The sequence below is a fragment of the Suricata suricatta genome, chromosome 4 (genome assembly GCF_006229205.1).
Source record: "Suricata suricatta isolate VVHF042 chromosome 4, meerkat_22Aug2017_6uvM2_HiC, whole genome shotgun sequence".
In the NCBI taxonomy this organism is placed as follows: domain Eukaryota; kingdom Metazoa; phylum Chordata; class Mammalia; order Carnivora; family Herpestidae; genus Suricata; species Suricata suricatta.
The window spans coordinates 116,414,288-116,433,432 of record NC_043703.1 but is presented as its reverse complement, the minus strand read 5'-3'; the positions used below and the strand labels follow the sequence as shown (position 1 = coordinate 116,433,432).

At 37.5% G+C, this 19,145-nt stretch overlaps 1 protein-coding gene across 1 annotated transcript in view; it reads right to left on the bottom strand.

Annotated features, from left to right (window-relative positions):
* Positions 1 to 19,145, bottom strand: part of ALMS1 (ALMS1 centrosome and basal body associated protein) — a 129,803-nt gene that overhangs the window by 83,515 nt on the left and 27,143 nt on the right. Inside the window, exon 5 of the mRNA XM_029937601.1 lies at positions 18,639 to 18,772. Coding sequence (XP_029793461.1) covers positions 18,639 to 18,772 — 134 coding nt within the window. The remainder of the gene's footprint in view (positions 1 to 18,638; positions 18,773 to 19,145) is intronic.

Sequence of the window (19,145 nt, the reverse complement as noted above, 5' to 3'; positions counted from 1 at the left end):
GACAGGATCATATGGTTCTTTTCCTTTCTTCTATTAATGTGATGTATCACACTGATTGATTTGTGAATACTGAACCAGCTCTGCAGCCCAGGAATGAATCCCACTTGATTGTGGTGAATAACTGTTTTTAATATACTGTTGAATTCGATTTGCTAGTATCTTGTTTAGAATTTTTACATCCACATTCATTAGGGATATTGGCCTGCAATTCTTTTTAGTGGGGTCTCTGGTTTGAGAATCAAGGTAATGCTGGGTCATAGAATGAGTCTGGAAGCATTCCTTCCACGTCTATTTTTTGGAACAGATTGAGAAGAATAGGTATTAACTCTGCTTTAAATGTCTGTTAGAATTCCCCTGGGAAGTCACCTGGCCCAAAACTCTTATTTGTTGGGAGATTTTTTATATCTATAATGTATGAATTAACCAAAAATCAAATTGGAAACTATGAGCCTGATTCCAAAGGAAAAAAAGAAGAGGGTAGAAAGAAAAAGAAGAGAAGAGAAAAGAAGAGAAGCAAAGTGAAGAGAAGGGGGGAAAATAAGAGAGTAACAGACTAACACACAAAACCACAGGACAGTTGTCTGTTGGCACTTGGGACCGGCGGCAGTGCTGGTCTGGAGGAAAGGCCATCTGGTTCACTCAGTGTTAGTCTGTGTCAGGTAAATAAGCAGTTAGCAGGCACAGAAGGGCAGGGTTTGGTTTAAGTGGGTCCCACCTCCACTGGGGGCTGCTGTCCTGTTCCCTGAAGCCCAACCACATTGGCGATGGGGGTGGGGAGAATGACAACACCCTAATCTCTCCCTCCCAAGTGAATGTCTCAAACCATGTGCTCAGGAAGCCATCACACCCCTATGTTTATTGCAGTATTTCCAATAGCCCAGATATGCAAACAATCTAAAAGTCCATTGATAGATGAATGGATAAGGAAGATGTGGTGTGTGTACACACCCAGGCACACACACAGCTGAATATTATGCAGCCACAAAAATAGACAAGTTCATGTCACTCATTACAACATGGACAGACCTAGAGGATATTATGCTAACTGAAATAAGTCAGGCTGAAAAAGATTAATAACATATGATTTCACTAATATGTGGAATATAAAAACAAACAAGTAAATGAATAAACAAAAAGCAGTCAGATAAGTAAACACAGAGAACAAACTCATAGTTGCCAGAAGGAAGAGGGGTGGAAGACTGGCCCCCAGTTCTGGAATGAATAAGTCACAGGAATAAAAGGTACAGCATAGGAATATAGTCAATGACATTGTAATGACATATGGTGAAAGATGGTAGCTATCCTTGTGATGAGCAGAGCATAATGTTTAAACTTGTTGAATCACTATGTTGTACAACTTAAACTAATATAGTCTTGTGTCAACTATACTCAAATAAGGTATCACACACTATTCACACACACTGCTGGGAGTATCACTACCCTGGAATATGGTGTGATAGTTTCTCAAAAAACTAAATATATATTATATAACTACCATATGACCCAGCAATGGCTTTTCTGGGCATTTAACCCACAGGAAGAAAAAAAAAAAAGACTTATTTTCACTAAAAATCTGCACATGAGCGTTTACAGTAGCTTTATTTGTAACAGCCAACATCTGGAAAACAACTAAGATATCATTTAATAGGTAAACATTTAAACAAAATGTGGTATATCCATACCATGGAATACAACACATTGATAAAAAGGAACAGATAACTGATACACACAACAACCTGGATATTCTCCAGAGAATTACACTGCGTGAAAAAAGCCAAAACTAAACGGTTGCATACTGTATGATTTCATTTATATGACACTGTTGAAGTGACAAAATTATAGAAATGGCAACCATATTAATGATTGCTAGGGGTTAAGAAAGGGGTGAGGACAAGAGAGAAGTGGATGTAGCTATTACAGGGCAACATAAGGGACCCTTGTGGTGATGGAAATGTTAAGTATCTTGACTACATCTGGTTGTGATGTATTATTACGGATGTGCAAGATGTTATCATTGGTGGAAACTCAGCAAAGGGTAAAAGCATTATTTCTGTATTATTTCTTACTACTGCATGTGAATCAACAATTACTTCAAAATAAAATGCTAAAATTTTTAAATGCCCATAAATTAATTAAACACCACTGGACAAAACTAACACTTTAAAAAGCTATTTCTATTCCATGGCTTCTTATTACTCTGACACCACCTGACAAATCACTGGGAAATAGATATTCTAAGCTGATAAACCTAAATTTGGTCCAGCCTCTTAAAACTGAGTATCATTAGATTTATACTTACCAAAAGATATTTACTCCTTCTTCCCAATGACCCATACATTACAATTTTATGCAGCACTCCATTAGTAACCAAACCAATCTTAAAAATGATGAACAAAGTAGGAGGACTCATGTTCTGATTTCAAACTTACTATACTGCTAGAGTAATCAAAACAGGGTTAGTACTGGCACAAGATGCAGATCAAGGGAATAGAACTGGTAGTCCATAAATAAATATTAATATTTATGGAGATCTGATCTTCAACAAAGGGCCCAAAAAAAAAATCATGAGAAAACAACAGTCTTTTCAATTCTATATATTAAAATGGTCTCCATGGGTACAGGCAGCACAAGTAAAAGTATATAGATTATATATATAAAAATATAATTATATGAAATATATGACATATTAAATTTAAAACTTCAGTGCATCAAAGTATACAATCAATAGAGTAAAACAGCAACTTACAAAATGGTATAAATAATTGCAAGTTGTGGTGGTGATGGAGGAGGGCACTTGTGGGGAAGAGCACTGGGTGTTGTATAGAAACTAATTTGACAATAAACTACTTAAATAAAAAAAAAGAGTTCTCTCAGTATTTCTGGCCTGGAAGAAACAAATTCCAACTTATGTTCTAACGTCATTAAATGCTCAATGGTGATGAAGGTGATATATAATAATTTTCTCACCTTGAACTTCTAAGTAAGTGTAAAGTTAGGAAATTCATCATGTTAAAACTTATGTTTAAAACTTATGTTTTATGTTTAAAACTTATGTTTAAAAAACATCTTTGTTTTCTTAAGTTCTTAGTAAAAATGAAACGTCTATCAAAAAAAATAATTGCAAGTAATATATCTGATAAAGGGTTAAAATCTAGAATATATAAAGAATTCTTCTAACTCAAAAAAAAAAGCCACTTCAAAAATTGGCAAACATCTTGAACAGACTGTGCTCCAAAGAAGATATACAACTGGCCAACAAGTACATGATTAATCATAAGGAACATAATTAAGCATCAAGAAAATGCAAATCAAAAGCAATGAGATATCACTTTACACCTGTAGGATGGCTATTATCAAAATAAAACAAAACAAAAACAAAATAACAAGGGTTGGAAAGGACGAAGAAAACTTAGGATCCTTATGCACTGCTGGTGGGAATGTAAAATGGTGTAGCTGCTGTGGAAAAAGAGTACAAGAGTTTCACAAACACTTAAAAACATATGACCATATGACCCAGCAATTCAATTTCTTGGTCTATACCCCAAAAAATTAAAAAGCGGGTCTCAAGGAGATATTTGTACATTCATATTCACAGCAGGACTATTCACAAACAACCAAAAGGTGGAAGCAACTCAAGTGTCCACTGACGGATGATAAATGGATAAACAAAATGTGGTATTGCCACCCAATGGAATATTATTCAGCTTTCAAAAAGAAACTCACATATGCTACAACACGGATGAACCTTGAGGATATAATGCTAAGTGACATAAGCCAGTCACAAACAAATACTGCAAGATCGCTCTTCTATGAAATACCAAAAGGAGTCAAATTCATGGAGAAAGAAACTGGAATGGTGGTTGCGAGTGGGTGGGGAGAAAGGGGAATGGGGCACTATGGTGAATGGATACAGTTTCAGTTTTACAAGAAGAGCTCTGGAGATTAGTTGTACAGCAGTGTCAACATTGTCAACACAACTAATTGCACACTTAAAAAGAGTTAAGATGGTAAATTTTGTATTATATATATTTTACCAGAAGTTTCAAAGATAAATTTTATATTTGCCTCAAAAGAGATCATAGATCTAAATATAAGAACTAAAACTAAGTATCTCTGAAGAAAATGATAAATCTTTGTAGTACTGAGTTATGCTATGATTTCTTAAAAAGACACCAAAAGCACAAGCAATAAAGGAGAAATATAAATAGGATTTCAAAATAAAAAACTGAAAGAGAAAAAAACCTCTACCAGTCTTTTCTGATTTTCTCCATGTTAGGGCACATCTTCACTACCTGGCCAGGTTATTTACAATACTGCCTCACACTCCACTTCTCTCTTGGGCAACACAAAGCCTGAAAGGTCAGCCAAAAATTAAAGTTTAAGGTCTTCTCAGGCCCTTTCTGAGAAGGAGAGTAGCCCAGGGCGTGCACACGGTCTTCTCAATTCCCCAATATAAGCAGGAGCCTTTAAAAGTCCCTTCCCTGCACAAGTATTCCCCTTTCTCAACGACTTCCTTCCTAAGCCTTTCAGTGTGCCTTACTGTTTACCCAGTTATCCCCAGGCCCAGGGTGCTACAGCCAATGCTTTGGACATTAAATGTTTTTGATAAACACCGGCAGGGAAGCTGCCTCTGCCCTGCGAAAGCTCTTAATGAGGTCCTTCAGGGAGACAGACAAGTTAAAACACTTCACAACATTTTTTAAGAAAAGGGTATATATATGAGCACTTGGATGGTTCAGTCATTTGAGCAACCAACTCTTGATTTTGGTTCAAGTCATGATCCCAGGGTCATGGGATCAAGCCCTATGTCGGGCTCCATGCTGAGTGTGGAGCCTGCTTGGGATTCTCTCCCTCTCCCTCTCCCTCTGTCCCTCTCCCCCACTCATTTGCTCTCTCTCTCTCTGAAATATAAAAATTAAAAAAGAAAGAAAGAAAAAGGTTTGTATTTTGTCCTTTGTAAATACTAACCCACACCAGGAGTGCGACCTGTCATCTTAAAAGCTACCCTAAATTGAGGGACGGCAGGTGGGCAATCACAGCGCTCTCTTACTGAAGTGCAACAGCTCTTTACTTCAGTAATTGTTCCTGGTTTACTTCTAAATTTTGACTAGAGCCCATAGTTCGCAAAAGTGGACTCTGACAAATGTTGCTAGCCTATTAGACTTTTCTGTGCAGGAATGGAGCCCTAAAGTTCCCTAGTTCGCCATTTTTGGAAACATCATTCACAAATGTTTTATATGCATAAAAAAGCATTGACCTTTGATTATGCTAATGGGTAATTTCGAATACATATTCTTTATCATATGGAGACACTGTTCTTCTACTCTAATTTAAAGAAATATTTTTTAATTGAGAACAGATTTTCACTTTTTACTTTTATTCCCAAATACCTACTTGAAGCCTACAAAATAATTGTGGTTTTCCGGCTAATGAAAAAATATATGTTTATAAATTACCTAATACTGCTTTGCTAGACTAAGTCCTACTTGCTCGTGATATGTTATTTTAAAAAAAGATGATACTGAACCAGATATTAATTCTTATTTTAAACATTTTGCATCTATATTTGTCACACAAGATTCTTTTACATACATATTTTTTTTTCCTTTTTTGTGGTATATGAGATATGCCCTCTGGACAAAGGTACATCCCTTTTTTAAGTGTGCAATAGAGTACTGTTAACTATGGGCACTATGTTGTGAACTAGATCTAGACCTTGTTCATCTTGCATAACTGAAATTATATACCATTTGAACATCAATTCATTTCCTCTGCCTCACAGCCCTGGCAATAACCATTCTATTCTTTATGTGAGTTCAACTATTTTAGAAATCTTTTTTAAATAGAATCATACAGCTATCCTGTGACTAGTTTATTTCACTTAATATGATGTCCTCCACTTCACTCATGTTGTTGCATATGGCAGGGTTTCCTTCTTTTCTAAGACTGAATAACATCCACTGTATAAATGTACCACATTTTCCTCATTCACTTACCCATCAATAAACATGTAAGTTATTTCCTTATCTTTATTACTATAACTAATATTATAAGTGCAGATACCTCTTTAAAATCTTGATTTCAATTCTTTTGGATATATACACAGAAGTAGGATTGCTGCATCATACAGTAATTCTATGTTGAAATTTCTGAGGAACCTCCACTCTGTCTTCCATAGCAGCTGTACCATTTTACATTTTCTCCAGCAAAGTACAGGGAGTCCAATTTCTCCACATTTTCTCCAACCCTTCTTATCTTTTGACTTTGTTATATGTAAGCTTCATGGTAGCCACAAAGAAACTACCCAGGGAAGATCAAAATGAAAAAAAGAAAGAAAGTAGGCTCTCCCTACAAAAACTTTACATGTCACAAAGTAAGACAACTAGAGAGGGAAAAAGGGACAAAAGAACTATAAGACAGAAAACAATTTATAAAATGGCAAGATTAAGTCCTTTCCTATCACTAATTACTTAAAATATAAATGGATTAAACCCCCCAATCAAAAGATACAGAGTGGCTGAATGGATGAAAAAGCCACCTACAATAGATTTACGTTAGTATGAAGGGCACACATAGGCTGAAAATGAACAGAGGCAAAAATGAACAGATCTATTTCAGGACAGATCACATGTGTGACCAAAAAAATATTCTCTGCAAATGGTAACCAAAAGAGGACAAAAGAGGCTATACTAATACCAGACAAAACAGAGTTTAAGTCAAAAATTGTCATAAGATACAAAGAAGGTCATTGTATAATGATAAAGGGTCAATTCATCCAGAAAAAATAAGTATATATACACATACACATTAGAGCAACTAAATATATAAAGTAAATATTGTAAGAATTGAAGTAAGAAATACATAGCAGTAAAAACAGTACCAAGCTTCAGTACCCCAGTTTCAGTAATGGATAGAACATCCAGGCAGAAAACTCAATAAAGAAACAGTGGACTTGAACAATATCATAGACCAAATGATCCTAATAGACATATATAGATAACTAAACCCAACAGCAGCAAAATATACCTACTTCTCAAGTGCACATGGAATATTCCACAGGATAGATCACATGTGTGGTCAAGTAACAAGGTTTAACTAATTCAAGAAGACTAATATCATACCAAGTATCTTTTCTGACCACAATGGAATGAAACCAAAATGCAATGATAGAAGGAAAACCTGAAAATTTACAATTATGTAGAAATTAAACAATGTACTCTTGCACAATTAATGGGTCAAACAAGGAATCAAAAGGGAAATTAGAAAATATCTTGAGACAAATAATAAAAACACAACACAGTAATGGGATTACTAAAAGGGAAGTTTATAGTTATAAATGCCTATATTTAAAAAAATAAAAATTTATTCTTTGTCAAATAAAGAACCTAAATTTATACTTCAAGGAACTAGAAGAAAAAAAAAAAACAACAAAGCCCAAAGTTAGTAGAAGGATGAAACTAATAAAAATTTGAGCAGAAATAAACCAATCAGAGAGCACAAAAACAAAAGGAAAAAAATCAATGAAACTAACAGTTGGCTATTTGAAAAGATAAACAAAATTAACAAACCTTTAGCTACACTACAGAAAAAAAGAGAAGACTCAAGCAAATAAGACTGGAAATGAAAAAAGAGATATTATAACTGCTGTCCAAGACTCTTTTTTGAGGAGTCTGAAATTTTTGTATCAACATTCCCAAGTATCAGAATTCTCAACTGCAAAATTTTTATTTTATTTTATGCATTAGAGAAGTGTTTAGATAGCATGGGAATTACCCAATATTGGATAGTTTCAAAGACTCACCGTTCAAACATCTGAATCTGGTATGGTTTTCGCCAACTTTTTGTTATAAATATACCAAAAGACTTATAGAGGGCTATCTCAGGGTCTTCTGGTTTTGGGTTCCATGTGTAAGAATCTTAAAAGTCCTGTCCTAACAACAGTCGGAAAAACAACTCTTCTTGGATCGATAAGGAAGGTAAGGACATAAGAAAAACCACCACCCCTAAGAAAACAGGCAAATCCAGGGAATCCAGGCTTACAGAAGCAGAAACCACTGAGCAGTAACTACTGTGGGAAGCAGCGTTGGGGTAGGAAAACCTGAACAGTTGATGAAGTGCTGGAGGTTCAGTGTGGACAAGTCCAGGGGAAACCAGGCATAGAGGTACCCTGACACTTTTGTGTTACCTCTAGGAGACGGACCAGGTTCTTGCAATAAATATTAGAGAAAAATCCCTGCCTGCTTTCAAGAAGACAAAAGGAACCATTCTGAAATATGCCAGATCATTCTATTCTTCACAAGGCCTGCACCCAGAAGAGAAGAATGAACCAGAGCTTAATCTGCTGGGGTATTATCAGAACCTAACCGACATGGGTGAAAAGAAAATCCCCAGGTCTAGTAAGCTCAAGTATTCCACAGGATAGAAGGGGAATACATCCTCCACACCACACTAGCCATTCTGTCCCACATAAGAGGAGGAAGAAAAAAAAAAAAGCTGACATTTAAGTCACAGTTCAAAAGTAGAGACTCACTAAAGGACTGATATCAAATCACAGAACTATAGAATGCTTACCCTTTCCACATACCTCACCACTGCATTACTAAAGGTCTACTTAACAACAGTTCCTTTTACCTGATACATTATGTTTACCTATGAAGAAAAAAGTACAAGGCACATGTGATGAGAAAACAGCTATTTTGACTTACTATCTAGGTATTTTATCGTATGACAACCCTGCTCACACCCAGAGTCTACACAGTCAGACAAAGACCTGAGCTTTAGGATTCTTCACCAAAAAGTCACCACTGTGTTTCCCACAGACATCTTTTATAATAAGCACTTATATAGTTGAGCTCATGAAAATTGATGATCTCTGCCCCAACAACGTTATAAATAATAGGTGTCTGCTACCCTCCTATCTCCTGCTCACTCATGATCCAGGATGGAGGAATGCCCTTCCCCCTGCTCACTGAGTGCCTTCCTCATTCATCTTCACCCCACTTCTGGGATCTCTAAGTAATAAATCTTGTAATCTTCCTTCTTTTGTGTGAGTGTAAAATTGCCATCTTCAATCAAAATGACCCCGGGATTTTCATTTCCCCAAAGTGGGAGTTCACATGCATGCCGTCCTGTGTTGGTGGCTTGTCCCTCCTTGTCTGGCAGGCCATAATCTGCATATTCTTAATTTAATACACCAGCTATGGGCCCACAACACAATTGGCGACCAGGATGGGATTGTGGCTACAATTTGTACCCCCATATAGATCCTTTCAGCTGTGACTTGGTCATTAACTTCCTCTCCTAAATCACTCAATTTCTTTGGGAAGGAACAACTACTGGCTGGTGGTCGGTGGCACTGCTTTATGCTGCGGCGAGGTACTGCTGTGAATCATCCCCCTACACTGTCAGTGCTATAAAAGGTCAGAGTCTCCTCCAGAGACCAACCAACAGGCCTTAGTCTGAGGCAGTAAGTTTCCCATTGGTCTCTAAAGGAGATTCCACTGGGTGTCAGGTCTGGAGGTGATTTGTTATAATCATACGAAGTTCCAGCACTGAGCCTAGGTGAGCTAACCAGGAAGGTAGGGTTCTGTCTCCTTTCCCCAAACAAGAACTAAAGGTACAAGCTATTAGGTCCTGGGAGCGAAGGACAACTCCCCTATGTTCATGCCAATAGGAGAGGCCAGCTGCTGGTCTACTATGTCAGTGGTTGGACTGTTGAGCTCAGAGAGCTAGCCTAACCTAAACAGAGGCATCCAGCTAATTTGTTTTATTTAGTATTGATCACTGAGAAATTCCAGCCACAGGCACCCAATATACCTTTACATAGCTACCTATGAGCTATCTTAACAGCCCAACTATTATATACAATCTTTGCCAACAAGATCTGGATGCCCTTACAGCGTCCCCTTGAACTATCTGGCACTATATTGGTGACATTCTAATCTGGGACTCCTTGGAGGAGCACAAGGTCTAAAAACAGCTGCTAACCCACCTCCAACATGGAAGCTGGGCTACTGTACCACATGAAGTTCAAGGGCTAGCCACCAACTGCTGAATTTCTTGGCATTAATTGGTCTCCTAAAGGCCAAGAATTCCACTTGTGGTTAAATATCAATTGCTAACGATTCAGCCTCCTACTATGGCAAGCCCAACATGTCTTAGCTTTGTTCACATTTTGGAAGCATACACATCACACTTATCCACCATACCTAGCACCATTTATGCAGCCACACACAAATCCTTTACATTTTATCAGGGAGAAGCCCTACAACAAACTTTACAATTGACACAAGAGTCAACTCATCAAGACCTACCCCTGGTTCCCTCTGGCTCTTCCTTCCAGGTTGAGGCAATAGCCACCATGTACTATGTATGCATCCTGGAGTCTATGGACTAAACACGACATTGCCTGGTTGCCTTTTGGCTTCCAGACCAGATGGCTGCCCTCCACAGCTGCTTGCTATACCCCTTAGGACATCAATTCTGATTGCTTATTGGGCTTCATTACAGAGGCAACTCTACAGAAAGACCTCGTTCTCCTGTGTACCCACATTCCTATTATAGCATGCCTAAGGGATGCCACCCACATGGCCACAAACACCTCTTCACTAAAATAGAAATGGTAGTTTCTAGAATGGGCAAAATCTGACATGGTAGATCTTTCCACATTACAGAAGGATGTGGCTTCCTGAATCTTCAGCCTACTGCCCATGGACCTTGAGGAAGTGGTAACAGCGCTCCCACTGCCTAAGCCCCTGGTGATGTGAGACAGCCCCTAAGAAGAGCTGATGGAATGAGACAAGGAGCCACTGTACGCAATGGAGCCTGTTGGAAGAGTGGCAGTGTATCACCCTGCCAGTGGTATCATGCTTATCAAATATGGCAAGTGAAAGGTGGCTAGTTTGCTGAGCTTGTGGTGGTACAAATGGCCATACAGAGTACAGTTGCCCAGACAAGCCTCTTGTTCATATTTTCACTGACTAATGGGAAGTTATTAGTAGGCTAGCAGTTTGATTGAACCATTGGCAACAGGATGATTTTCATATTCAAGGCTGTCCCATTTGGGATGCCCCAAATTTGGGGGGGGGTCACTGCCCTGGCATCAATCATAATTAAGGTTACCCACGTTTCAGCACATATAAATACTACCACACCAGAATCTAACTCCAAGGTACATGCCCTTGATCAAACTCAGGTCACCACTGGTTTGAGGCTCTCAGCCACTGACTTTTTACCAATAATTCTGTCAGTTTCACCCACTACCGTAAAACCAGTTTCCCCACTGTCAACCTTTCCAGCCTTTCTTAGTCACCATTTCTATACTCCTTATTCCCTGTCTAAAGGATGCCATATCTCTTTGGGTCATAAGGGAACTGCTGCCACAGTGGCTTGAGCTCTCTGCCCTTGCAAAACACACTACTTTTAATTATAAATTATGCTCCCCAAACCAAACACTGAAAACTGCCCTGCCGTGCTGAAGTTCCGCAAGGAGACAGCCCCTTTAAGCTACTGGCAGGCTGATCTCATAGGGCCACATCCTCTGTCAGCAGGCACTACCCACCTTGTTATTACAGGTGCAGACACTTCCACCAGCCTGCTGCTTGCTAACCCCACCAGGAACAGCTCTATGGAGCACGTAATCTCTTTCTTTCCTAAGTTATTCTGGCCCTCTTCAGCCCTCCAGACAACACTGACTCAGATCAAGGATCTCATTTTACTGCCCATACAACATAGCACTGAGTTTTCCAAAAGGGCATCTACTGAAACTTTTACTTCCCACAGTAGCTACAGACCTCTGGCATTATTCAACACCACAGAGATCTTTTAAAATACTTGCTCCTTAAGTTACAAGGCAGCAAATGGACTCTTAAATGAACTTCCTGGCTACTACAGGCACTTTAAAGCATTTTAAAGTCTAGAACCTATGAACACCACTCTCCTCACACCAGCTAGGCTTACCATGCCATGCTGCCTATGGTTGTTATCATGGGGTAACCTGATACCTTTATCTTACAGAACAATATTATTTACACGTTCTCCAACATTACAGATTTAAAATGTCAATCATCTCACCATCCAATATTCACTGGTGATCTGACTGAGAACAGATGGCTACCTCCCCTGGTCATAGACAGTTCTCACCCAGTAGAAGAACCCAGACTATTGTTCTATGTTGTTACCAGACCACACTTAACCCACTTGATATTCAAATTCCAACTGAAATTCCAAAGTACAGTGGCTCCAGTAGATGGCTCATTTCTCCTAACCATACCACCCCACAGGAAGTGGAAGTAATTGCACCTGGGCCCACTGAAGAAATGGCATGGCACTCAAAGTGGGGGAAGAGGCAGTCTGGTTGGTTGATACTAGCAATATTAGATGACATCCTAGTGATAGGATCATAATACCTGGCCCTACCTCACTTTGAGGAGGCTACTGATGAGCTGCTGACCCACAAGGGCCCCATAATATTCTCTGGAAGCAGTCAGAAGGACAAAACTATAAAACGCAGATGCTTGCTACTGTTGGCCTTCTCTGTGCCTTTTGTACCATGTGGATCATGAGGCTTCTCCATGATGCCAGACAGGCAACACTAGAAAGCTGCTGGAAGTGAACAGCACTCACCCACAACTGCACCCCAGGATGGAAGACAGCATGTGTCAAAGTCGGCCCAAAAGTGGTTGTACCTGAAATGCCACCAAGTGTGGATAAGAGCTAGGTGATTCAAGCCCACTATCTTAAATGGCACCAAAGACACAAATGCTTAAAGGTCACCAATGCTTATACTGTCCTAATTTCAACCCTAACTGGCTGACAAGCTTATGCAGTTCAGATTCATCTCTAGTAATACAGGACTAAACATTAAACTATCAGAAGCATATAACTACACATGTGCCTCAAACGTTTACTATTTATGGATAGAGAACTCCTATGCCTCAGAGGAGAGCACTGCCCAATCATTTGGGAGGGACACTTCCCCAAGAACTCCCCAAGGTTTACTAAGAATTGTGATACCAGCAAATGCCCTCATGTGAAAAACATTCAGTATTCATTCTCATTATGTTGAAAATACCTCATTATGTTGAAACTTTCCCTTGCAGGAACACCACCACCACTAGGCACACAACAACAAATTATTAAGGCAAACACCAACCTGTCAGCCATCCTGGCTCAAGATTGGGCTGCTATACCAAAGCCTATACTTCATGCAACAACAACATATTTCTTTAGTACAGACCGTTTTGGAAATGTATTTAGCTTTAAATTCCTTATCGGTCAAGGAAGGAGGTATATACACTGTACAACACACCACCTGCTTTCATATTAATAATTCTGGACAAATTTAGACAGATTTACAAAAGATGGCCCAAAATGTAGAAGTATTCCATAATCTTACATAAGTTTTTAATCAAATACTTACCCAAATCTTATCCATAGGCTATGATTTATTTTCTTGACTGAACCCCGACAAATGGGAGGAGGGTTACAGATAGGATTTCAAATTACTGTTTGTCTACTGATATGCTGACTGGCATTTTTGCTTTGCTCAAATGTTTCATGAGCTAGATGACTAAAACTCTGCCAGTGGCTTTTTACATCTCCACTACCTGGACAGTGCCCATGGTTTTCCCTAAAGACTAATGCTTAAGCATCACAGGGTCAATTGTGATGAGAAAAAAGCTATTTTGAGTTGCTGCCTAGGCATTTTACAGCATGATAGCCCTGCTCAAACCCAGAGTCTGCACAGTTAGATAAGGACCTGAGTTTGGGATTCTCCTCCAGAAGTTTCCCTCAAGCATCTTTAAGAAACAATAACTTAAGAGTTGAGCTCATGAAAAGTGAATGACCTCAGCCCCAACCACCTTATAGGTATTAGGTGCTTGCTACCCTGTTCTGTCTCCTGCTTGCTCATGACCTGAGACAGAGGACTGCCTTTCCCTCAGAGCTCACTGAGTGGCCCTGGCCCTGACCCACACCGACCTACCCATCACTACTCTGCTTTTGGGATCAGTAAGTAATAAATATGATGGCCTTACTTCCTTTGTGAGAGTGTACCAAAACTGTATATTCAATCAAAGTGACCCTCGGATTTTTACTTCCCCAAAGTGGAATTTTGGATGCTGTGGAAGCTATCTACCAGTCCTGTGACCGTGGCTAATGTCTCTTTATTCATAGGTCATAATCTGCATATTCTTAATGTAAATTCTTTTTTTATGTCTTTATTTTGAGAGAGAAAGAGAGGCAGAGAGCAAGCAGGAGAATGGGAGACAAAAACTAGAATGAAGAACAAGGGCCACAGATAAAAGACAGTAGTGATACAGCAGATATTAATCCAACTATATCAATGATCACTTTGAAAATCAGTAACTTCAAGTGAAAATACACTAATTAAAAGACAAAAATTGTCAGAGTGAATCAAAAACCAAGATCCAATAACATGTTGTCTATAAAAAAGTCACTTTAAATATAAAGACACATACAGATTAAAAGTAAATGGAGGGAGATAAATATACCATTCTAAAACTAATCAAAAGAAAGTAGGAACACTGTGTTCATTTCAGACAGAACAGACTTCAAAGCAAATAAAGTTATCACAGATAAAGAAGGGCATTACATAATGACAAAGGAGTTATTTCTCTAAAGTAACTACCTTTAATGTATATGTGCCTAACAATAGAGTATTAGACTACTTGAGGCAAAAATTGATATAACTGCAAGAAGAAATAGACGAGTCCATTATAGTTGGAGACTTCAACATCCTCTATGAGAAATGAACAGAATTGGGATGTCTGGGTGTCTCAGTTGGTTGAGGGTCTGACTCTTGATTTTGGCTCAGGTCGTGATCTCATGATTCGTGAGACAGAACTCCGTGTTGGGCTCTGCACTGACAACACTGAGCCTGCTTGGGATTCTCTCTCTCCTTTCTCTCTGCCCTCCCTGCTTGTGTGTGCATGCAGTGATTTCTTCCTCTCTCAAAATAAACTAAAAAAAAGAAAAAAAGAAAAAGAAATGAACACATTTATCAGACAGCAAATCAGTGAGGACATAGTTAAGCTCAACAACACCATAAATCAACTGGATATAATATCTGTAGACTACTTCAGCCTAAAACAACAGAATACACAATTTCTCAAGCTTACATAGAACATTCACAAAGACTGGTCACATTCTGGGCCATAAAACATACCTTAACAAATTTAAAAGAATAAAAATCATATAAAGTCTGCTCGTAGACGACAATGGAATTAAATTAGAAACTAAAACAAGAAAGGTAACAGGAAAATCCCTAAATACATGGAGATTAAACAACCTACTTCTAAATAAAGCATGAATCAAAGAACAAATCTCAAGAAAAATTTAAAAACATATTAACCTAAAATTTAAAAACATATTAACTCAAAATGAAAATGCAACTTAGGAAAACTTGTGGGAGGTAGGGAAAGCATAGCATAGAAGGAAATCTTTAGCATTAACTATATATACTAAAAATAAAGAAAGATCTGAAATCAATAACCCACATTTCTAAATTAGGACACTAGAAAAAGAATAGCAAATTAAATCCAAATTAAACAAAAAGAATAAGAATTAGAGCAGAAATCAATAAAATTGCAAACAGAAAAATCAGAAAAATGAACAAAACAAAAAGCTGTTTCTTTGAAAGACCAATAAAATCAACAAGGTTTTAGCCAGAAAGAAAAAAGAAGACACAAATTACTAAAATCAAAAAGGAAAGAAGTGACATCATTACAAATCCCACTGACATTAACAGGATAACAAAGGAATACTACAAACAACCATTCACCCATAGATTTGATAACCTAGATGGAATGGGATCAATTTCTTGAGAGACACAATGTGCCAAAACTCACACAAAAAGAAAAAGACATTCTGAATGGGCATCTATTTATTAAAGAAACCAAATCAATAATATTCTTTCAAAAGAGAAAAATGCCAGGCCCAGCTGGGTTCAGTGGTGACCTTTACAAAACATTTAAGGAAAAAAATTATACCAATTCCTCATAATTTCTTTCAGAGGACAGAACCCGAAGAAACACTTCCTAATTCATTCTATGAAGCCAAATTACCCTAATACTACAACCAGACAAAGACACTACAGGGGAAAAAACAAAAGAAAACAAAACACAGACCCATCTGTCTCATAAATATAGATGCAAAAATCCTCAAGAAAATATTAATAGAATACAAAAAAACTACAAAAAGAACTATACACCATGACCAAGTGGGGTTTATCCCAGGTATGCAAGACTGGTTTATCATTCAAAAATGAAATAATGATATCAACAGGCTAAAAAAGAAAAATGACCATTATATCAATAGATGGACAAAATCCAACACCTATTCATAATAAAAACTATTAGTAAACTAGAAACAGAAGGAAACTTCCTCAACTTGATAAAGCATATTGGCAGAAACCCTACAGCTAACCTTGTATTTCACCATAAGAAACTCGAAGCTTTCCCACAAAGACCAAAAACAAGTTAAGAATATTCCATCTCTCTACTCTTTATCAACATCAAAATGGATTTTCTAGATAATGCAATAAAACAAGTAAAGGATATAAAAGGTATACAGACTAGAAAGGAAGAAATAAAACTGCTTGTAGGTGACCTCATCATCTATATAGAAAATCTGAAAAGAATCAACAAAAAGCTCTGGGAACTAATAAGCGATTATAGCCAAGTTGTAGGAAACACCTATGAGAATGGGCAAAATCCCAAACACGGACAATAAATACCAAATGCTGACCAGGATGTGGAGCTACAGGAACTCTGATTCACTGCTAGCAGGAATACAAAATGGTCCAGCCATTTTGTGGGACAGTTTGGTGGTTTCTTTTTTTCTCTTTCCCATGTACATGTGTGTGTGTGTTGTGTTGTTTTTTTTTAACTTAAGTATAGCTGGCATACGAAGTTACATACAGCTTGGGGGTGGCTCAGTCGGCTGAGCATCTGATTTTCACTCAGGTCATAATCTTGCGGTTCATGAGTGCAAGCCCTGCATTGGTCTCTGGGCTGACAGCTCAGACCCTGGAGCCTGCTTTAGATTGTGTCTCTCCCTCTCTCTGCCCCTCCCGTCTTGCGCTATATCTCTCTCTCAAAAATAAAAGTCAAAAAAATTTTTTTTCAAAGTCATATACAGCTTGGTGATTTCTTACAAAACTAAAGTACTCTTACCATAGAGAGAAACTATTTATAAGTACAAAGTTTCAGTCTTACTAAAGGATGAAAAGAATTTCTGGAGATGGATGGTGGTGGTGATCTCAAACATATACATAAATCTAAAATCCAATGTGATTTATACCTTAGAAAAATTTTTCCAAAAAAAAGATAAGCCAAATAATGATGCTGTATCACTAACAAAGAATTTTCCTTTTTTTTAAATCATTCTTTTTTTTTAAATTTTTTATGTCTTTTATTTATTTTTGAGAGACAGAGAGAGACAGCATGAGCAGGGGAGGGTCAGAGAGAGAGGGAGACACAGAATCTGAAGCAGGATCCAGGCTCTGAGCTAGCTGTCAGCACAGATGCTGATGCGGGACTTGAACCCACGAACTGTGAGATCATGACCTGAGCCGAAGCCAGATGTTTAACCAACTGAGCAACCCAGGCGCCCTAAAAAATTTTCTAAAAAATTGTATAAATTAGGCCATAAAGTTTATATATATATATATATATATAATAGCTTATCTATTTTTACAGGATTAATAGTAATATAATAGCTACCAATTATTGAAAACTAGATATCACATTCTACTAAGCATTATCTCATATAACCCATACCAAAACCTTGTAATAAGATACCTATTACCATATCCTATTACTGTTCATAAAAGCAGAACAAATGCCCTATCCACAAGAGAATGGACAAACTATGATATATTCATACACTAGAATACTTACAGTACTAAAAATGAATAAACTAAAACCACATACACCTACAAAGAAGAATCTCAAAAACCCAAGTCTAAATGAAAAATCCAATTCTCAGATTATGCACCATGTTGACTCCATCTATTAAAGAATTCAAAACCATACTGAACAGCAAGAGAAAATACATGTAAGAATAGGAAGTAACAGATGTACCGCTGTAGAGGGGACGCAGAGGACTTCTATGGTATTCGGTAACATTCCACTTATCAAGCTAGTTAGCCAATAGACAGGCATTATTTATATTTTTCTTTCATTCTTTATATATATTTCACATATATTCTTTACTAAGTATGAAATAATTCACAACTGGATAAAAATAAGTACTATGAAAATGCAAATCATTTTTATATAAGCTATTATGGCTCTGTGTTCTAAAGGAGATATTACATATCTAAAAATGGCTGGACTTCATCTGTATTTCAAGCTATTACCCTCAAGAGAAAATATAAATGATAAAGCCAATCTATTATTATGTTCCTAAGGAGATAAGTTTTTTCAATAGATGAATTTGGAATTAATCAAAATCTAATGAGTCTAATCCTTAAATAGGAACTCTGAAGAAATAACACTCCTAATACTTTAGCCAAAGACTATTAATGACTCAGTTGGAGTCATCAATGCCCAAGTAAGAGATACAAACTCCACCACTCTTTCATTTTCCTTCTTCATTGCTAGATTCTTTTATACCTTGGACAATTCAGTTGTTCTCCCACGACTGAACAACTCTGCTTTGATCTCTTCTACTTTTCTCCTGTCAGCTTCATTTAATTCTGAAATGGAGTAGCCACACTCACGAGCCAGATTAAATTTCAGATTCCAGGCTGAAAAGAAAACATAAAAACACTGGAGATAATGCAATGCAAAAATCATAATTTGTCAGTGATTATAAGAACACAGAAAACCATCAACATATCCAACTAAATGCCTACCACAATACTTAGCAAAAAGTAGGTGTTCTCAATTATATGACAAACTATTAGAAGTTCTTAACATTTCACTGAAAAGTGTGGTTTTTAAAAACTACGTTCTACAGGTATTTCTCCAAAGAGACCACTTTAATATGATTTTTAATTATTTTTATCTTAATCTTCCTTCTAATCAGGACAGCCCCTTTGCCTCCCCTATACATTCCTGCTACAGTTACTGCTGCTTCCATAAGAGTTGGAGTCTTCTGGAGAGTCAAAATATGCATAA